The sequence below is a fragment of the Canis aureus genome, chromosome 10 (assembly GCF_053574225.1).
Source record: "Canis aureus isolate CA01 chromosome 10, VMU_Caureus_v.1.0, whole genome shotgun sequence".
In the NCBI taxonomy this organism is placed as follows: domain Eukaryota; kingdom Metazoa; phylum Chordata; class Mammalia; order Carnivora; family Canidae; genus Canis; species Canis aureus.
Genome location: NC_135620.1, coordinates 56,594,021 through 56,613,763, shown reverse-complemented (window position 1 = coordinate 56,613,763; position 19,743 = coordinate 56,594,021). Strand labels below are relative to the sequence as shown.

General features: G+C 44.6%; 1 protein-coding gene across 3 annotated transcripts in view; it reads right to left on the bottom strand.

Moving 5' to 3' along the window:
* Positions 1–8,338: 8,338 nt before the first annotated feature.
* Positions 8,339–19,743, bottom strand: part of CCDC180 (coiled-coil domain containing 180) — a 64,214-nt gene continuing 52,809 nt past the window's right edge. For 2 of the 3 annotated variants that reach the window (XM_077912615.1, XM_077912614.1), the window contains 8 exons: positions 19,289–19,355; positions 18,326–18,467; positions 14,883–15,043; positions 14,203–14,340; positions 13,584–13,695; positions 10,898–11,003; positions 9,983–10,118; positions 8,339–8,821 (listed from right to left, as the gene is read on the bottom strand). In XM_077912615.1, coding sequence (XP_077768741.1) covers positions 8,690–8,821; positions 9,983–10,118; positions 10,898–11,003; positions 13,584–13,695; positions 14,203–14,340; positions 14,883–15,043; positions 18,326–18,467; positions 19,289–19,355 — 994 coding nt within the window. In that variant the 3' untranslated portion in view covers positions 8,339–8,689. Of the gene's footprint in view, positions 8,822–9,982; positions 10,119–10,897; positions 11,004–13,583; positions 13,946–14,202; positions 14,341–14,882; positions 15,044–18,325; positions 18,468–19,288; positions 19,356–19,743 lie in introns of those variants that run through there. The other variant, XM_077912616.1, reaches the window with a different exon arrangement.

The window sequence follows — 19,743 nt, the reverse complement described above, 5'->3', positions numbered from 1 at the left end:
AGAGGAGATGTTTTTTCTAGGTAAGTGGTTTTTAATCTGAGAGCAACACAGTTTGTCAGCTCTGACATAGCATTTCCCTCCCTTTGTGCAGTACATGTTCCCAAAAAGGGGTTTGAAGGTTGATTATATACAGATATAGATATAAATATAGATATAGATATAATTCCCTAATCATGATGATTGCAGTGTTCTACTGCTTGGTACATATAGGCTTACAAGAAATATTTATTCAGTGGATGAATAAATAGGGAAGGGTTTAAGTCCATCTTCTTTCTACAATGCTATGCTGCCTCTATGTGCACCTGATGAATGCAATAAGGGGCTGAAGAAGCAAGCAAAGGAAAATGCATAAAAAAGTATAAGAACAAAGTAAACTTTTCCCACCTTATCAAGATCTCTAAGGAAGGGATCCCTGGGTGGCGCAGCGGTTTGGCGCCTGCCTTTGGCCCAGGGTGCGATCCTGGAGACCCCAGATCGAATCCCACATCGGGCTCCCGGTGCATGGAGCCTGCTTCTCCCTCTGCCTGTGTCTCTGCCTCTCTCTCTCTCTCTCTCTCTCTGTCTCTGTGACTATCATAAATAAATAAAAATTAAAAAAAAAAAAAAAGATCTCTAAGGAAACCCATAGACCCATATAATAGAGGTTAACAAATAGCTTGCACCAAATTCAGGTACCAATTTATGAGCTGACAATTGTTCAGAAAGAGACTTGATCTTTACTTTGTCATTTTAAATCCATAGAATTTTTTCACATCTCCAAATGTTTCCAATGAATTCTTCCAATTTCCTTCTCTATACCCTTTTATTCCTGGGAAGGTAGTCTGTTCACCTCCGAGCCTGCTGGATCCTGGGTGGTAAGGTGGAGAACAGGCTGGAAGAGCATGACCTGATACTTCTCCAGTTGCTTGTTGACATCAACAGGCCTGGCAACTAGACTGGGCTATTTTAAAACAGTATTCCTCTACATGGGCCACCTCTGTATCAGTGGGGAACTTCCCCTTGTGTGTAAGCCCTGTCTTTATTGTACAGGTAGCTCTGAATGTCAAAATGCCATTTTGATCTAAAAACTCTCTCTCTAGAGTGTCCACCCATGAGCTTTAGTGTTACCTATTGGCTAAAGAGAAAGAATGGAATCCTCCCTACAGAGGGGGGCTTGTTTGATATTTGGAGAATGCTGTCACACCTTTGAATGTCTTCCCTTGGTTAAATGTCATACTTACCTCCTCTAAACAAGCTTTAATTAATCAAATTTCTTGAAAGTGGTACCCAGAACAAAGTTCTAAATTCTAATTGGTCATCTCCTTGCGAATAAACAAGAACATTTAGAAGGTATTATGGCCAGATGTTCTCAATAGCAGAACTAGTAACTGTTTGGTCAGAATCTTTCCTTGGGGGTATTTGAAGCCTATACTGATAAAGTTGAGAAAAGCATTGCTCTAGGTGATTCCAAATCTCAATCCTGATCTTGTAATGTGTCTGGGAAAGCCAAGTGGTCTTTATTTGAAACTCCAGGACTTGTGGCTAGGGATTATGACATGTTGCTTAAACCCTTTTGCTGGAAAGCTGATTTTTTTTCAATATAAATGCTCTATTTTTATTAATACACATCTTGAGGTGGTTAAGGCATCTAATTTTTTTAAATAATAAATTTATTTTTTATTGGTGTTCAATTTACCAACATACAGAATAACACCCAGTGCTCATCCCGTCAAATGCCCCCCTCAGTGCCCGTCACCCATTCACCCCCACCCCCCGCCCTCCTCCCCTTCCACCACCCCTAGTTCGTTTCCCAGAGTTAGGAGTCTTCATGTTCTGTCTCCCTTTCTGATATTTCCTACCCATTTCTTCTCTCTTCCCTTCTATTCCCTTTCACTATTATTTATATTCCCCAAATGAATGAGACCATATAATGTTTGTCCTTCTCCGATTGACTTACTTCACTCAGCATAATACCCTCCAGTTCCATCCACGTTGAAGCAAATGGTGGGTATTTGTCATTTCTAATGGCTGAGTAATATTCCATTGTATACATAAATCACATCTTCTTTATCCATTCATCTTTTGATGGACACCAAGGCTCCTTCCACAGTTTGGCTATTGTGGACATTGCTGCTATAAACATCGGGGTGCAGGTGTCCTGGCGTTTCATTGCATCTGCATCTTTGGGGTAAATCCCCAACAGTGCAATTGCTGGGTCGTAGGGCAGGTCTATTTTTAACTCTTTGAGAAACCTCCACACAGTTTTCCAGAGTGGCTGCACCATTTTCACATTCCCACCAACAGTGTAAGAGGGTTCCCCTTTCTCTGCATCCTCTCCAACATTTGTAGTTTCCTGCCTTGCTAATTTTCCCCATTCTCACTGGTGTGAGGTGGTATCTCATTGTGGTTGATTTTAAACTGTGTGCAATGTTTACATCATCAGCAACCTATTTAGGGCTGTGGTGCTGACAAGATAGAAGTGGAGTCAGGCCAATGTTGTGTAAACTGATGTCCTTGCATTTATTCTTGGGAGTCTGAGAATTCTCAATAAGAATGTAAAATATTTGCATTTTCATTTAGACGGATTATCTAAATAAACACAAACACATTTCGCATCTTCTTGATGACTGCTTCACAACAATGCAGGCTGTGCTAACAGATATGTATAAGATCTTTATAAGGAAAACTATAACTGATGAAAGGGACCAAAGAATGATAAGTAGAGAAATTTCCATGTTCATGGATAGGAAAACCCAATATATTGTTTAGATCAGTTTTTCCCAACTTGATCTATAGAGACAATGTAATCCCAATAAAAAATCCCAACAAGTCATTTTAAGGACATTGACAAACTGATTCTATAGTTTATATAAAAAAGCTAAAACAAAACCAAACAAAACAGAACAGCTAACAGTATTGAAAGAGAACAAAATTGGAGACCTTGGCATTACCAGACTTCAAGACTTATTATAAAATAAAACTACAATAATCAAAATAGTGTGATAAAGGGGCACCTGGATTGTTCAGTTGGTTAAGCCTCTGACTCGGTTTCAGCTCAGGTCAGGATCTCAGGGTCTTGAGATCAAGTACCCACATCTGGCTCCCCACTCAGTGGGGAGTCTGCTTCCTTTCTTCCTTTCTCCTTTTTCCCCTCCTCCTGCCCCTCCCCCACACAGTCTGTCTATATTAAATAAATAAATCTTTTAAAAAAACAGTGTGGTATGTATGAAAGAATAGACAAATAGATCAGTGGAACAAAATAAAGAATCCAGAAATAGACCTACCCAAATATAGTCAACTGATCTTTAACAGAGGACCAAAGGCAATTCAATGGAGAAATGATAGTCTTTTCAACAAATGGTTTTGGAAAAACTGGACACCCATATGCAAAAAAAAAAAAAAATGAACCTTGGGGAACATGGGTGGCTCAGTTGGTTAAGTGTCTGCCTTTGCCTCAGGCTGTGGTACTGGGAGCATCATGTTGGGCTCCCTGCTCAGCGGGAGCCTGCTTCTCCTTCTCCTCCCCACTTGGTGCTCTCTGTCACTATCTCTGTCTCTCTTTCAAATAAATAAGATCTTTTTAAAAAATAAATCTTGATACAGAAATTTCAAAAAAATTAACTCAGAATTTTCTGAGGTAGATTGTAAAACTATAAAACCCCTAGAAGATAACACAGGAGAAGATAACATAGGAGAAGATCTAGGTAACCTTTGGTTTGTAACTTTTTAGATAAAAATACCAAAAGTTTGATCCGTGAAAGAAAAATTGTTAGTTGAACTTCATTGAAATTAAAACTTCTATTCTGCAAAAGACACTATTAAGAGAGTGAAAAGACAAGCCACAGACCGGGAGAAACTATTTACAAAACACATTATCTGATAAAGGACTGAGATGCAAAATACACAAAGAACTTTTCAAATTCAACGGGAAGAAAACAAACAATTATCAAATTTAAAAATGGACAGAAGAGCTGAAGAGACATCTGAGCAAAGATGCTGTAATGATGGCAAATAAGCATGTCCAAAATACACAAGGAACTCCTAAAACTCAACAATATCTCAACTTGTAAACAAAATCTCAGAAACAAAACAAACTCATTAACTTAAGAAAAAATACCTCAAACAAACCATCTAAAAAAAAATGGGCAATAAAAAAGTATGGGCAATAGATCTGAACAGATATCAAAGAAGATAAGCAGATGGCATTAAGCACATGGAAAGATGTTCAACATCATATATCATTAGGGAACTGCAAATTAAAGCCACAATGAAACACCACCAAACACCCATTAGAAGGATTAATGCAAAAAACTCCTGATATATCAAATGCTGACAATGGTGTGGAACAACATTCCTGGCAGGAATGCAAAATAGTACAACCACTCCAGAAGTCAATTTGCCAATTTCTTAAAAAGCTAAACATAGTCCTACCATATGATCCAGCAATCATGCTACTAGATATTTACCCAACAAGAGCTGAAAACATGTCTACATAAAAACCTGCATACAGATATTTAACAGGAACTAATAACTGCCCCCAACTGGAAGCAGCTGAGAGGTCCTTTAATAGGTGAATGGAAAAACAAACCATGATACTTCCAGATTATGGGTATTATTCAGCAATATAAAAAAAATGAGCTATCTAGCCACAAAAAGACATAGAGAAACTTTAAATACGTATTGCTAGATGAAAGAGGCCAGTCTGAGAAGGCTACATACAATGTATTTCTAACTCTTTGACATTCTGGAAAGGACAAAACTATAGAGAGGATAAAAAGATCAGTAGTTATCAGCGTTTGAGGGAGAAAGAGAGAGAATAGGTGAAACATGGGATCCGAGCATTGTACAACTATTCTGCATGATATAATGGTGGATACAGGGCACTATGCATTTGCCAAAATTCATAAATTATATGACAGAAAAAGTGAAACCTAATGTAAACTACGCATTTCAGTTGTTAATAATGTGGACCGGTATTGGTCCATAAATTTTAGCAAATGAACCACACTATTACAAGATGTTAAAAATAGAGTAAACTGTCGGGGTAGGTGGGGTGGGATATATGGGAATTTGGTGCTGCTTGCTCAATTTGTCTGTAAATCTAAAACCGCTCTAAAATATAAAGTCTAACTTTTAAGTGTTAAAAAGTGAGACATTTTAAGAAAAAACAGATAGTACAGAAAGTCAATTGTAGCTTATCTACTTTAATTATTAATTCACTGCAACTACTTATATCAGGATCCATTATTTTTTTATGTTAATTGGTTTTTGGCCCAGATTCTAATTTACTGACTATGGATTCTGCTATTGTAAATTTTAGGGATTATTATTTTTACCAAGTCATTTTTCTGAGGTCAAATTATGCGTATCAAAATGTTTTTCAAATATATTTTTCTTCTACTAATTTTTAGTCAACAATAAATCATAAACTTCACCATAAACTGTTTAATAAAACTGTTAGTTTTATTTTGTGTGTTATTATTTTAACTAGTATATGAATATAGGCACTGAGAGGGTCATACACCATGGGGTCAACAGATTCTATTCTTTGATTTACAGAGATATAATTTTGGCTCAGCTTTTTAGGAACATGTTGCTTGCTTAAAAGACTTTGCAACCCCACCTCTACCCACCCCATTTATGAAAGAGAAAAGGTTTTTCTCAGATCTTCTGATAAGGGACAAGCAGAGAAAAGCCAGCACTGTGGTTCCCATCATTCTGCTGGAAGCCCAAAGTAGAGGTCCCACTCACGCACTACAGTTTAGAACTGAGACTCTGCTCTGTGAATGAGATGCTGTGGATGCCCCATGCACCTGAAAAGAATGCCCCATGCACCTTCTCTTCTCCTCTTTATCATGGAGTTCCACAATTTTCATTCCCCCTTTGCTTGAAAACCAACAGTTTTAATTTGGGTGGCAATTCAACAAACGGAAAGACTAAAGTTCCTAATCTCTGGGGCAGCTCAAGACAAAGTGCAGGCCAATGACATGTGATCAGGGTGTGGTGTGGGACTTCAGGGAGGCCGGCCAGGTGGCACAGACACAGCTGGGAGGGCCTCTTTTGCCCTCCTCCTTCCCTCCTGCCTGCTGTCTCAAGTGCAGACCTGGTGGCTGGTCCAGGCTGGAGTTCCAGCAGCCCCCCTGGACCGGGGCAGACTTGATGGTGGAAACCACATGCTCAGATGCTGGAGAAAGACCGATGGACCTGGGGTCTTCCTGACGAGCAGTCCAGGATCAGTAAGGACTGCCTGCTTCTAGAGTTTTTTGGAGGCTTGGGGGCTTTGGTTTGGTTTTGGTTTTGTTTTATGAGCAAATGTCCTGCTCTGCAGGCGATGTGAAAAAGTTTTACGAATACAGAAAAGGGCGGGTTACAGGGGACAGACCATCTTCCTGGACATAAGTGCTTTTCTCTGGTTATTGTAAGTCACAAATAAACTGGTGCTATTGTCCAATTGCCTGGGGTGGGGGTCCCTGGCATTGTCCCACAACAGATTGTTCTTTTATATGAGAAGGAGATAAATCTCTCTCTTGTTAATGCCACATTGTTTTGGGGTTTTTTGTGGGTTTTTTGTTCTTTTTGTTTTTTTACTACATATAGGCAAATCTAAGCCTAACCAAACTATGAGCTTTGCCATGGAATCGCTGTGTTATCTTGGACAAAATGGGTCCCTTCTCTGAGGACAGCCCCTTGTGCATAGTGGCAGAGACAGATATGGAGGCAGCTTGCATAGTTCTGAGACTGGGTGCTTTTGCCTGGCTGATAATCATGTCCTCTTCTTCTGGGAACAGTTCATCAGTATTTCTTTGGGGAGCTGCCCTTCCGCACCCTCTGTCCTAGTTACATGAGACTGACACCCCTCCCTGGGTCCGGTGGTGAACATGTGACCCAGGCCTCAGCAGCTGTGGGGTGCACAGAGCTGGCTGAAGGAGACCAACCTCATGTGTGGAGCCCCTAGTGCAATGCACATGTGTACATGTCAACTCACGTGTATGCATCTTCTTGGCTCTTCCCTAGAGCCCGTTTGTGTGTGCCTGGCTGCCATGCACTATGTTCCTTTCTGCACCCACGCCATTCCACCCTGACATCCCAGCCTGTTTTGATGGAGCCTGACCTCACTGAACATTTGCTTATGTGGTTCTATATCCAGTCTCTTCTTGCACAATTGGGAAACTGAGGCCCAGAGTGAGTCAGGGACTGGTCTGGGGCCCAAGAGGTAACCAGAGTCTAAAGGAAAAGGAAGAGTTTTAGCCCAGGGCTCAATACCTCCCTAAGGGATTTACTTGATGGTGAGAGCCCCACCAATCCTAGGGGGACCCCTGTCTATACTCTCTCCATATAGGATCATGTTCCTCTCCACTCCCTCATACATGCACAGGCACCCTCACTCATACTGACTTCTCAGGTGGGGGACATGGAGGCATGGTCAAGAAAGAACAGACACAGGAGAACTTATGAGCAGGAGAGTAGAAATAGGTTGGAGGCAGCTCTGTCATGGGGCAGTGGCATCCGTTTTCCAGATACCTGCTCAATGGGTGAATCCCTAAGGTCCCAAGGGTAGCTTTGAGAAGACAGAACTGGGGTCTTGCAGTCCACCTCTGGAACTACAATGAACCCACAGCTCCTAGTATGGACAGTGGCGTCAGGAGAGCCAGGTCAGTGACAGGTCAGAGGACAGGTGATGCAGAGCGAGGGACAATGATGAGGACGGGACATGCCTGGTGGGGGTGGGGAGTGTCAGGGGCCAGAAGCAAGGCCAGGGCTCCTTCCAGGTTCCCCTTCACCATGGTCTCACTCATGCTTCTTGGGATAATTTCCAAAACAAATGAGTTGTCCTCAAGTCCTTGTCCACTTTGGGGGAAACAAAAATTATGCTGGGGTTCTATACTGGCTGTGTGCCTTTGAGCAGGTTGACTCAGCCTTCTGGACTTGAGTCTCTACACCTGCAAAATGGGGGCAAAAGCCTACCTCATCAAGTCATTAACAGAGGTAAAGCATGGGAAAATCCAAACTAATACAAAGTCAAAACACAAACCAGGTAAAAGAAACAGGAGTTGAAGGCAAGAAAGGAATGTACACAGCCCATCCAAGTGCCACGGAAAGCTCCTGACCAATGAAACTTGGCATGGTTAGGCCACCTAATCCAGGAAGATAGAATCAACAAGGAAGATAGCACAATGGAGACTTCCAGAGAGAAAGATATGAGTCTCACAAGATTTAAGGGGCCCACGCCTAGAAGATTTTCCTCAAAATATTATAATTTGGTCAGGCAAATTGCCAGACAGATACCCAATCAAGACTGGATTAATTCTTTGTTGGTTGCATGGCTGTAATTATTTTATACTATTAAACACAAAATATATTCGTGCCCATACATTTTAATTATTTTGTTTTCCAAGATGGAAGTGCCAAGCATGCCTATTGGAATTATGTCCTCTGACGTACTGGTCTCTATTTTAAGTGGCCCACTCCTGTGACCCACCATCCCTGCTAATCATGTGGAACTCCCCTTTCGCCTCTGTCCTCCTCATTGGAAATGATCTCCACATGGGCAGGGACCACACCATGTCCTGGTCACTGATGAAGCACAGTGCTGGGTATAGAGCAGGGATGGATGGATGGATGGATGGATGGATGGATGGATGGTTAGATGAATGGATGAACAGAAGGAATCTATAAAAAATAAGCCTTTACATGGGGAGGGTTGAGGGTGTCACAAGTACAGGCTCTGGATGGTATGCACGGAACGCTTCCAGCTGTCCTTCCAGCACTGAGCCACCTTCACCTGCGACATGTTGTCATCCTGGATCTTCTTCAGCTCCTCTTCAAATAGTGCTAAATATTTCTGGGAGCAAAGGAGCAGGAGGAGGCCAGATGAGAAGGGAATTCTGGACTCTGTGCCCTAAAGGAATGCTGTAAGCCGCTGGCAAGTAGCTTTTAATCTACTCCAGGCACTGGCAAGAGTTCCTCAAATCATCTGCCAACCACCAATCAGGCAGGTCCAGTTGTTTTCTTCATTTTAGAGATGGGGAAACTGAGGCTCAAAACCTTGCCTGGGGCCACCCAGCTAGAAAGAGTCTAAGCGGGAACTAGGATCCACTTCCCTGACTTTGGATTGCACTCGTTCCTAACTGCCATCCTGCACTGCGGCCTCCTTGGAGCTCAAGGGTCTCAGCTCCCCTTGTAAGGCTGATCCCTCTACATCTTGAACCCTCACTGAACTCACCAGAGTTGTCCACTCTCCCCTGGGCTTGGTGTGGTGGCCAGGGCAGGGCCTGGGCTCTCCGAGTACAGGGACCAGCCTATCTTGTCTGCAGGCAGGACAATGTTCCTCTCTGGGCACCAGAACCAAAGGTCCCACAGGTGGCATCTGGGCAGAGCCTCCTCTTCAGGCAGGCCCCCTGGGCGTCTAATAGGCACTGGATTCAAATCCTGCCTTTGCTACTTCAGAGTGGCATGAGGGGGACACACTACTGTAAGCCTCAGTGTCCTCACCAATAATGAGGACACATCTACCTCCCTCGTGGGATACTTGTGATACACGAGTCAACAAGATACCTCATGTTGAGGAAAGAAGCTACAGCAGGTGCTTAGTAACTGCCGCCTCTTCCACCCACTCCCACCCACTGCTCCCATGGCCACTGTGCCTCTTCCTACTGTGCCCCCTCACTCTGATCAACTGCTCCTCCAGAAGGTCCTCCTTTACCCCCCAATCTGGGTATGGTGTTCCTTGGCAGGGTTCCCTCAGCACTGGGGCCCAAGCCATCAGACCCACACTCTCACTGAGACTGGACATTACCCACAGACCCCATCCTTGGGTCTGAGAACATTAACTGTCTTGAGCATTGGCACTGTGCCCTGGGGCACCCTGCCAAGGGTCATCTGCTCCATGGGCCAGACATCAGGGCACCCTGTGATAGGACACTCCTTTCTTCCCAAGGCAGCCATGCTGAGCCACCCTGTGCTCCCTGGGACATGCACGCCCCTGCTCTGTCTGTCAGCTCACCAGGTAGACGGCATCTCGGGCTTCCACAGCTGCCAGGTGGCCCAGGGTTGTTTTGGTGGTGGTGATGGATGATGTTTTCCGGAGGAGAATCTTATATTGGATGGTGACATCGGTGGGTTTGATTCCTGGCCACTTCCTACAAATAAACATGTATGTAAAAGCCTGATGAGCTTGTCATCCTCATGGTTCACAGTGTACCCTCCAATCCTGGTGGGAATGTTTAGCATATCTTTTTTTTTTTTTTTTAAAGATCATGTTTGAAACATCTTCATTAAAAGGAAAACCCTATTGAGCACTTAACATTAAGCTTCTTTAAGTTCTTTCTCGTACTTTCACACTGTTTAAGTCCAGTGCATGTAGAGGGTCTGGGTTCTGCGTGGAGGGGGAGGGGAGGCCTGCCACAGCTCTGGCTGTCTCCCTTTTCCAGGCCTGTCTCCTCAGGAGGGGGCCAGCCGGGTGGCAGTCCCATTTTTCCTGGCCTATTTTTCCTACTGTGCTGGGCAAATCACTGCCTGACTTCTAGAGCCACATTCTTGGGGCACAGGCAACAAACTGTGCAGCACTGTGGCAGCTCACACACGGTGACTCACAGTGCTATGAGCGACTCGAGAGTGTGCCCCACATTGGGAGGGGCCTCCCTTTCTTTGCAGGCCCCTTTGTGGGTTCTTATAAAGGGAACTAATAGCTGCTGAGCTCTTACTATGTGCCAGGGGCACTCTAAAGACATCTCCTTAAACTTTCTCCTTATAATAATACAATGGAAGGTAGGCTGACGTGCCCATTTCACAGGTAAGGAAACTGAGGCTTAGAACATAGTGCCTTTCTAAGGCTTCCAGGTGCCCCTAACCAGTCCACTGCAATGTGCTCCAGCAAACACAGCCGTGGGTGGTATTCCTCAATACTCTTGGCTCTTACCTGCTCCCCCGTTCAATCAGGGGCTTCTCACTTTCTTCCTTCAGGGAAAGCCTAGCGAGTTTCCTCCGTATGAGGATTGATGTCTTCTGTTTGGGGGACTCCATCTCTAGCAGGCAAAAGACAGGTTATGACCATGGCCTCACGCACAGGCTGAGATCAAGGGGATTTCCCCCTGACCTTACGTCTGGAGGGACGAGGGCTTGTTTGTTCCTCTCTTCCCCACTTGGAGTCTCCAGTGGGATGCAGAGCCTGGCCCCACAGAGAAGCTGAAAGCACCTAATCTGTGGGCCTGGGGTGGAGGCAGGGGGGTGGTCAGTGGCAGCAGGCAGAGGGTCTGGCTGATGGATGGGGGGGTACGGTTTCAGTGCTCTTCTGCGCTCCAAAGCGCAGAGCACGATGCTCTGACCTTTGTGCAGCTTCCATGAGTCTCCAGATAAGATTCTTTGGTTTATACTATCTCAAATGGGTTCTGAACTAAGAACTACCCCTGGTGCAAACATATATTCGTTGTCCTTCTGATGTCTGGCTCGCTGACTGTCCTTTGTTGTGTTTTCCCAAGGGGGCTGCGCCAGTGGTGTGCAAGCCAGCAGACAGCAGCAGCCCTGATCTGCCTGCCGTGGAGGGCAGGGCCATGCTGCTCGGCTGGGAAGCCTGACTTACAGCAAGAGAGGCTTCTCTGGAGCTGCTCCAGGGGGGCCCCCAGCTCTATGGTTCCTTCCAAGGTATCAAGAGTGCCTTCCCTCTTGGGCCTCATCACTAGTGCCTTGGCAGGTGCTGCTTCCTCAACAAAAGACCTCCAGAAAATGCTCGATACCTCAAAATGCGTATGCATTTTGACCCAAAAAAGTCCACTTCTAGGAACCTATTGCCCCAGAATAGAGATCTAAGGATACAGATGTTCCCTTCAGCACAAGGATGGAGTGAAAAACAGGAAATGGCCCAACGTTTGACAGCAGGGGAATAACTAATAAATTACAACACACAGCAAGAGAAATCGCTCAAGGAGGTGACTGACTGGCTTGGCCAACGTCACCTGAGGGTGAATTAAGTTATAAGAGAGCACACACCCAGTAACACCCCCCAACACACACACACAGGCAGACACACTCTGGCCTGTGCCCCAAAGGAAAGGACTGGAAGGATGGACAACAAATGTTAAGGGCACTTAGTCGTGGGTAGAAGGACTGTGCTCTTCACCTCCTTTGAAACTGATATTTTTAGTTTTACTATAAAAAAATTCTTATTGTCCTTGTAATAAAAAACTTTTAAAAATAAAAATATTTTAATTACTAAGTGATAAATGGATAACATTTAATATATGATTCAAATCTTTATATAGTTGTAAAAGTAATGCAGACATGATGAAAAATTTAAACATCACCTAACAGGGGGGGAAACAAACAATTTTAGGAGTCTCTCACGGTTCCACCCACCAGAGCTGATCACTGTCAGCAGTCCTGTACCCATCCCTCAGGCTCTGTCTCTCTCACTCTCTATGTCTCTCTGTCTCTGTCTGTGTCTCACACAGATTCATTTATATATATGTGAGTGCACATGTTTATATCACATATGCAATTTTTTTAAAAAATGCTATCATAGGTAAATACCAATTATCAACTTGTTTTTCCCATAACAGTATCCCCCCCAACTTTCCACATTGGCATGTGGAGACCCACTGCACCCACTTTGACAGCTGCATCATACGTACTCATACTCATACAGTAAATTTTTTTTACCATAATTTACTGACCCAATCCTCTATACATGGATGTTAGTGTCATTTCCAATTCTCTGCAATCTCAAACAGTGCTGTGGTGAATATACTTGAAAAGGTATGCTTGAAAAATTATGTAAGTATTTCTGTCGCATAAATTCCTGGGGTTATAACTGCTAGGTCAAAGGTATACACGCTCCCAGTTGTGACAGGTACTGACAGAGGCTTCTCTGACACAGCGATACTGACATGTGCTTCTCCAAGGGTCTCTGTGGTGCTTGGGCTTTCTGACATCATCACCAGGGCTGGTTGTCACTAAATTTGAAAACCTTGCCAGGCTGTGGGTGAAAATGATATCTTAATAGATGTCTTTGTTCTCATGATTCATCCTCACCGTCAAGGTCAAGCATCCTTTATACTTACTGGCTGTACGAATTGCTTCTCTTCTGAACTGCACATGTTTGGCCTTTGGCTCTTTTTACAAATTTAACCTATGCCACAGGGATGTTAGGTCTTTTTCTGACCTATGGCTTATTAAGAATATCTGTTCAGCTTGTGGTGTGTTTTTCAATTTTTCAACATTTTTCTTTGTTTTTATTTTGGCCACAGAGGAGTGCCTGCCATTTCCTTAATGACTTCTGGCTCTCATATCGTACTTAGGAAAGCTATCCCTACCCCAAGATTATGAAAATATTTACTATTAGGGTTTTATTTTTTTACATATAATCTTTGACCCGTTGAGTGTTTTCTTCTTCTTCTTCTTTTTTTTTTTTTTTGGAGGGAGAGGTGTTTGCTTTTTTAATTTAAAAAAAACAAAAACTTACTTTTAATGAAACAAAAATTCATCAGTCCTCTCAGTGGAGAATCTGTTTTCATTCTGGTGGAATTGGGGAAAAGCAAATGCCCCCAGCCCATCACCCTCCATTCACCAACCCCCTGGGCCCCAGGCACAAGGCCGGTGGTACCACTTACTTGCAACCCGGACATCATCGATGGTGACCACTTCATCCAACTGCAGCAAGAACTTCTCGGCAAAGGTGGCTAAGCTGGCTATGAAAAATCGGCCATATTTCCTGGTGAATTCCTGAGTGAAACATGGGGATTCTGGTGTTGCAGGGAGAGGAGCTTGCCTCTCACGGCAGGCTGAGGGAGGACTTGGGGAGCCAGCAGGTGAGACAAGACCAAAGCCGTGTGTCAGCTATGTCCAAGGTACGTGGCATCTGGTCCTCAGCCAAGAGGCCTCTCCCAAGAGCTGACTGGGCTTGAAGATAGGAAATGATTCAACAATGGCCACACACAAACAATTCACTGAAGAGTAATAAATAGACATGGATCTCAAAAAAAAAAAAAAAGATTCCCATTAGTAATTTTGTAGTTAATTAATTAAGAAATCAAAGATTCTCACTAAGCCAGCCAATAGTAAGCAGCCAACCCTCTAAGACCTGTGGGCTTTCATGCCCCCGCTTCCACCAGGGTGCCAGCTAGGGGCCATGCTCAGCGCTGTTGCTGGACTGTCTGTCAGCCAGGGGAATCTCCCTGGGGGTAGTACAGCCCTCAGCACCCAGACCTGGGAGTTGATGGCACCACTGACCTCAAGCTTCTCCCTGGTTGTCATAATCACAGTGTCTAAATCGTCCTGCCTTTTCTCTTCCACTTGACACAGAGACTCCATTTCTTGGAAATGTGCAGGATGTCCGAGATTTTGATGGAGCTTGTGGGCATTTTCATCCTTCAAACAATCCATAAATTAGTGGGGACTTTGACTTGGTCTTTAGGTCAGGACCAAAATGTCATTGGCCCATGTCCTCTGCTAATAATCATGGCCATGGCCAGAATGATGTGTGCCCTGACCTGGGTGTATGAAGGGCCATGGATGAGCAGAGAAGAGGCAGAGAAGGTAAGATAGGGCCATGGCTGGAGCTGACACTGAGGGCTAGGGACTGGGAGAACTGAGCAGTTGCTTTAGTACAACCAGGTCCTTAGTCCAATAAAATCAATGGCATCCATGTCCCATGCCACCAAGGACCAGTAAGACCATTGTTGTTCATGTCAATGATCACACTCCCAAAGAAACAGCAGACCCACCCAGTAAATCTAAAAAGAAGTTTATTGAACACCTTCTATGAAGAAGGCATTTCTCCAATGTTCTGTGCCCATCAGCCCCCCATTCAACAACCCCAGCCAAGCCAGTTCTGCCTATGCCCCACCTCCATTTCTGAGCTCCCAGGGCTCTTGGTCCCAGAGAGGAATGATTGGTCCTGGGGCTCCCACCTTCCTTTTTTCCAGCTTCTCCTGAAAATCCCAGAACTGTCTTCGGATCTCATTGGCAGAGTCGCAGAATCTTTTCCAGTGGTGTTCCTTGAAGTTCTCCATTACCAGCCAGCACACTTGGGGCAGCAGCTCCTCAAATCTCCTCATCTGGGCCCGCAATTCTATAGTAATTGGAGGTGGGGGACCAGGGGAAGGGACAGAGCAAAACCAAGGTTCTGAAGGAATCACTCCCATAAAATCCCAAAGCAGTGACCCAAAGAGAAAGACTTGATTTACAACATGGCAATAGCTATCTCATCAGAAGGGGTCATGTGGTCAGAGCAGCACAGAAAACACTGGATTAAGCAAATTCAAAGGACTTTTCTTCAACACTCTACAGTTGAAGAAAAGTGCAGCAAGTCTTGAGGAGTTGTCCTTCAAAGACTGCCTCAACTCTAGGCCCCTTCTGTCCCTCCAGACCCCTAGGCAGCTCTATGTTAGACCTACCTTTTCATCAATATCCCTTTACGTCTCACCCAGATTGTCATCTCTTTCTTTTTCTCTGTTGAATTTTGGATATTTTCTTTGATAGTAAAGCCATTCATAATTTAAAAATCTCAACTATTTATTCTTCCAATATAGAAGTTCTATGTGGTTTTCTTTCCTATCTACTTAGTCCCTTCTTACTTGTGCTTCCAGTATCCTTTTCTAATTAATTCGAATAAAGACATGATTTTATATTCTGTGTCTGATATATTCAATCCGAAGTCTCTACTGATCTCATTCTTCTGCCTCATGCTCAAGGGGCCCTTTACGTGTGTGTGTGTGTGTGTGTGTGTGTGTGCGTGCATGCGTGTGTTTTACTGGGAGCTCTTATTCTGGGCATTTGATTTGTGAGAATCCTTAGAGGTCTGAATTGAAGGCGAGTTTTTTTTTTTTTTTCTAGAGAGGGTTTGTAGTGTCTCTACCCGATAAGCATCTGGGGACAACTAACTAAAAAATCATTTTAAGCTAAATTATCAGCTAGAAGTCTTTTGGATGATCCACAAAAACAAAGTCGAACTCAGGCACAGAGGCTGCTTTACAGTTATGGATTCTTGTTGGAGTTTTCCTTCTGCTTTACCTGGTAGCTGAGTTTTTAATAAGACCATTTCTTTTGGGGCACTTGGGTGGCTCAGTGGTTGAGCATCTGCCTTTGGCTCAGGGCATGATCCCAGGGTCCTGGGATGGAGTCCCACATCAGGATCCCCTCAGGGATCCTGCTTCTCCCTCTGCCTGTGTCTCTGCCTTTCTCTGTGTGTCTCTTATGAATAAACAAATAAAATCTTGAAAAAAAAAACAATTAAACAATTCCTTCTGGTCACTGGTGGTGGCAGTGGTGTGGGAGTGGAAAGGGAGACTTGGTTTCTGTCTCATTCACCCTACTCTGCAGCAGTTGCCCTGTGAGGGGTGTGGGGCAGTTTTCTGTGGCTTTTGTCCTTCCAGACTTTCCATCTTGGGTGGTCTGGGGCTTTGTCTCCTGTTCCCAAGGCCCTGGAGGCCATAGAAACAAAGCTCAAATTCACCTGGGAGTCAGCAAAGGCCTTCAGGCAATGTGTTACTGTACAATTTCTCTCCTGGAGTTTCTATTTTCACTCAATCTGAGGGCCTTGTTATATTTCTTGCTTTATGGGTAGTTCATCAATACATTTAAAAGACTTTATCACAAAAATGTTATATCCAATACTTTTAAATGTTTTCATTGGGAGAGTTGGTCAGGATACTGGACTCCCACTGACTTCCTACAGAAGCTTTCTTTTGAGGAAGGTCATAGAGGATGGGATCCCAGAGTTCACGTGGGGAAATTCTGAGCTAGAGAAACAAAATGCTGCAGTACTTTGAATTCCAGTCGCTCTACAGTGACAGCCACCATGGATGATCTTCCCTGGATGTGACAGGTCTCTGCAGCCAGCTTAATCCTCAGAAAAGCCCTGCATGTGAGTGCTGTCTTAATCTCCAGTGTACAGGCAAGGAAACTGAGGTGAGGTGACTGGGTCGAGGTCATAAGGCAGGGAGACAGCAGTGCTGGGTCTTGACCCTAGGTCTGGCTGTCCCCTAATCCTCTCCCTCTTCTTTTTTTTTTTTTTTTTTTTTCTTTTTTTTTTTTTTTTCCTCTCCCTCTTCTACCCGTGCTGCCCCTCAACCAAGACAGCAGGCCTTAGAGGCAGGAACAATTAGGACTTACAACTGTATACAACATACACGGCTATAGACAAAGATGCGGAGGAACATGGAGAAATGAGCAAAGGTAGGCACAGGGTATGTTTTCACAGCTTCTTTAATGTTGTTAGAATAAATGTGAATGGCACAATGTAGTCTATCTGCCTGTATTCATGTCCCTTTTCTCCAAGAGGCTGTGTTTATCAGGGTCATTAGAGCCCAGCACATGCTAGGCATACAGTAGGCTCTTAACAAATACCTGTGGAAAGTTTTCTTCAAACGGTCAAATACAGAGTTACCACATGCCCCAGTAATCCCACTCCTAGTCATACAGCCGAGACGTATGTCCACACAAAACGTGTGTGTGAATGTTTGTGGCAACGTTATTCACAGTAGCCAAAGGGCAAAGCAGCCAGATGTCTACCAATGAATGGATAAAAAAATTGCAGTACATGCACACAACAGAAAAAGAATCAGCCATAAAAAAGGAATGACATTCTGACACCTGCAATGAAATGGACGAACATTGAAAACATTATGCAAAATGAAAGAAGACCACATGGTATATGTTCCATTCATTTGCAAGCTCACAATATAGGAAAATCTAAAGAGGGAGTAGCTGAGTGGTGCTTAGGGCTGAGGCAGTGATGAAGGGACAGGGTTTGTTGTTGTTGTTGTTGTTGTTTTTAAGATTTTATTTATTTATTCATGAGAGACACACAGAGAGAGGCAGAGACACAGGCAGAGGAAGAAGCAGGCTCCCTGCGGGGAGCCCCATATGGGACTCGATCCCAGGACTCCAAGATCACACCCTGGGCTGAAGGCAGGCGCTAAACCGCTGAGCCACCCAGGCATCCCATGGGACAGGGTTTCAAAACTGACAGCAGTGATGGTTGCCCAACTCTGTGAATATACTAAAATCCATTGAATTGTACACTTTACGTGGGCAAATTGTAATGGTATGTATCTCAATAGAACTGTCAAAATCATCTGTGCAAGGAACAAAACATTCTTAGTGATACGAACCACCAGATTTCTCAAGAACAGTGATTTTTTTTCAACGTTGTTTCTTCCAGTTAAATCTGATCAATGTTTTTACCTCATTCTAAGATGCTAGTTTTTCACAGGGGAGTTCCTGGGCGTCCCCCCCGCCGGTGACCTCCAGGTCAGGGAGGCGTCCTCCAGGCTGTGAGGCCCAGGCCCTGCTCAGTGGGTGGCACAGGTCACACCCTTGACCTGCCTGCCCACCTGCCTCCCGCACTCACCTATGAGGCAGGAGTTATGGTACTCCTCTGTCTGGGCATGGTACTCCAGGATCTTCTTGCAAATGTTCTCTGCGCACTGGTCAAAGTTTTCATACATGCAGTCAGGCCTGGTGACTGAGCGCTTCTCTCTGCGGTAAAACTCCTGCAAGAGAGGTTGACGATGTATGGGCGAGGACCTTCACCAGGAGGCTCTGGCCCATGCTCCCCCAACCTCCACCCTGTTCTCCATACCACCTAGCCCTTTCTCCTCATGTCACCTCCACCTGTGACACTTCCTACCCAGCCGCCCTTTACTCTGCTGTCATTATCCCAGTATGCAAGGCATAAGGGACCAAATGGCAAAACTCTATTTGTCCTTCAAGACCCAAATGGAATCTTATTTCAATGACCAGGTTGAGAGGTTTCCATGAAGCTTTCTATGAAGTACCACGCTGGGTACTAGACCAAGCCACAAATATGGAAGATCCAGAGCCCCTGTCCTACAGAATTTGCAGCCCAGTGGGAGGCTGACAGGAACATGCACAGACACCCCTATGTGGGGTGTGCTGGAACTGGGCCTTGGGTAGCTCCCACTGAAGGCCCCCCCCCCCCGGGTGCCTGCTCCAGCAGCCCCACCCATCTCCCTGTGGTACCACCATGTCTGTTGCCCATCTGCAGGGTGCTGGCCTCCCAGGGACAGAAACTGGGCTTGTTCCTCTTGGCCCACCCAATATCTGACACACAGTATCCAGGAAATGTCTGGTGGCTCAATACATGGTAAATGAATGAATGAGGTTTAATTTCTAGGAAAACACATTAGGTGACAGAAGCTGGGTAGCTGTGGTCATGGGAGCTGAAATCCCCTTTCCTCAGTTTCACCCACAAGGCCATTATCAGCAGAACACAAGAGGCAGAGGCAGCTGGGGATGTGCGGCCAGCAGCCGGCCAAGAGACAGACAGAGGCCTGTGGGTAGCAGCCCTCACCTCCACAACGTTTAGCAGATGCTCATTGCTCTCCCAGAGAAGGGTCAGGATGATCCCTTTAAAATCCCTGCAACACACAAAGACAGATCCCTGAGAAGCCTTGTCTAATCTTACCAAATGGTGTGGACTAAACCAAATGGATAGAACATTCTGAGTGCTCAGCAGCCTACCTAGAATTAGACAGTTCATGTAATGCCCAGGTTCTCTCACCTGATATTCCTATTTGCATTGTTTAATGCCTCTTGTATGTGACAAGCTGGGTTTGGCCTCTTCCAAGAGTCTATTCTCTTTTGGCCTCATCACTTCTTATAGCTAGATATGTGCTCCTGCCCTAGGACCTTTGCATACACCAATGCCTCCCCAGAGAACACTGTTAACTTTCCTATTGGTCATATTGCTACTGCTCTTCCTCAGACCCCAGTTTGGTGGCAATTCCTGACCATCCTATTCCCATG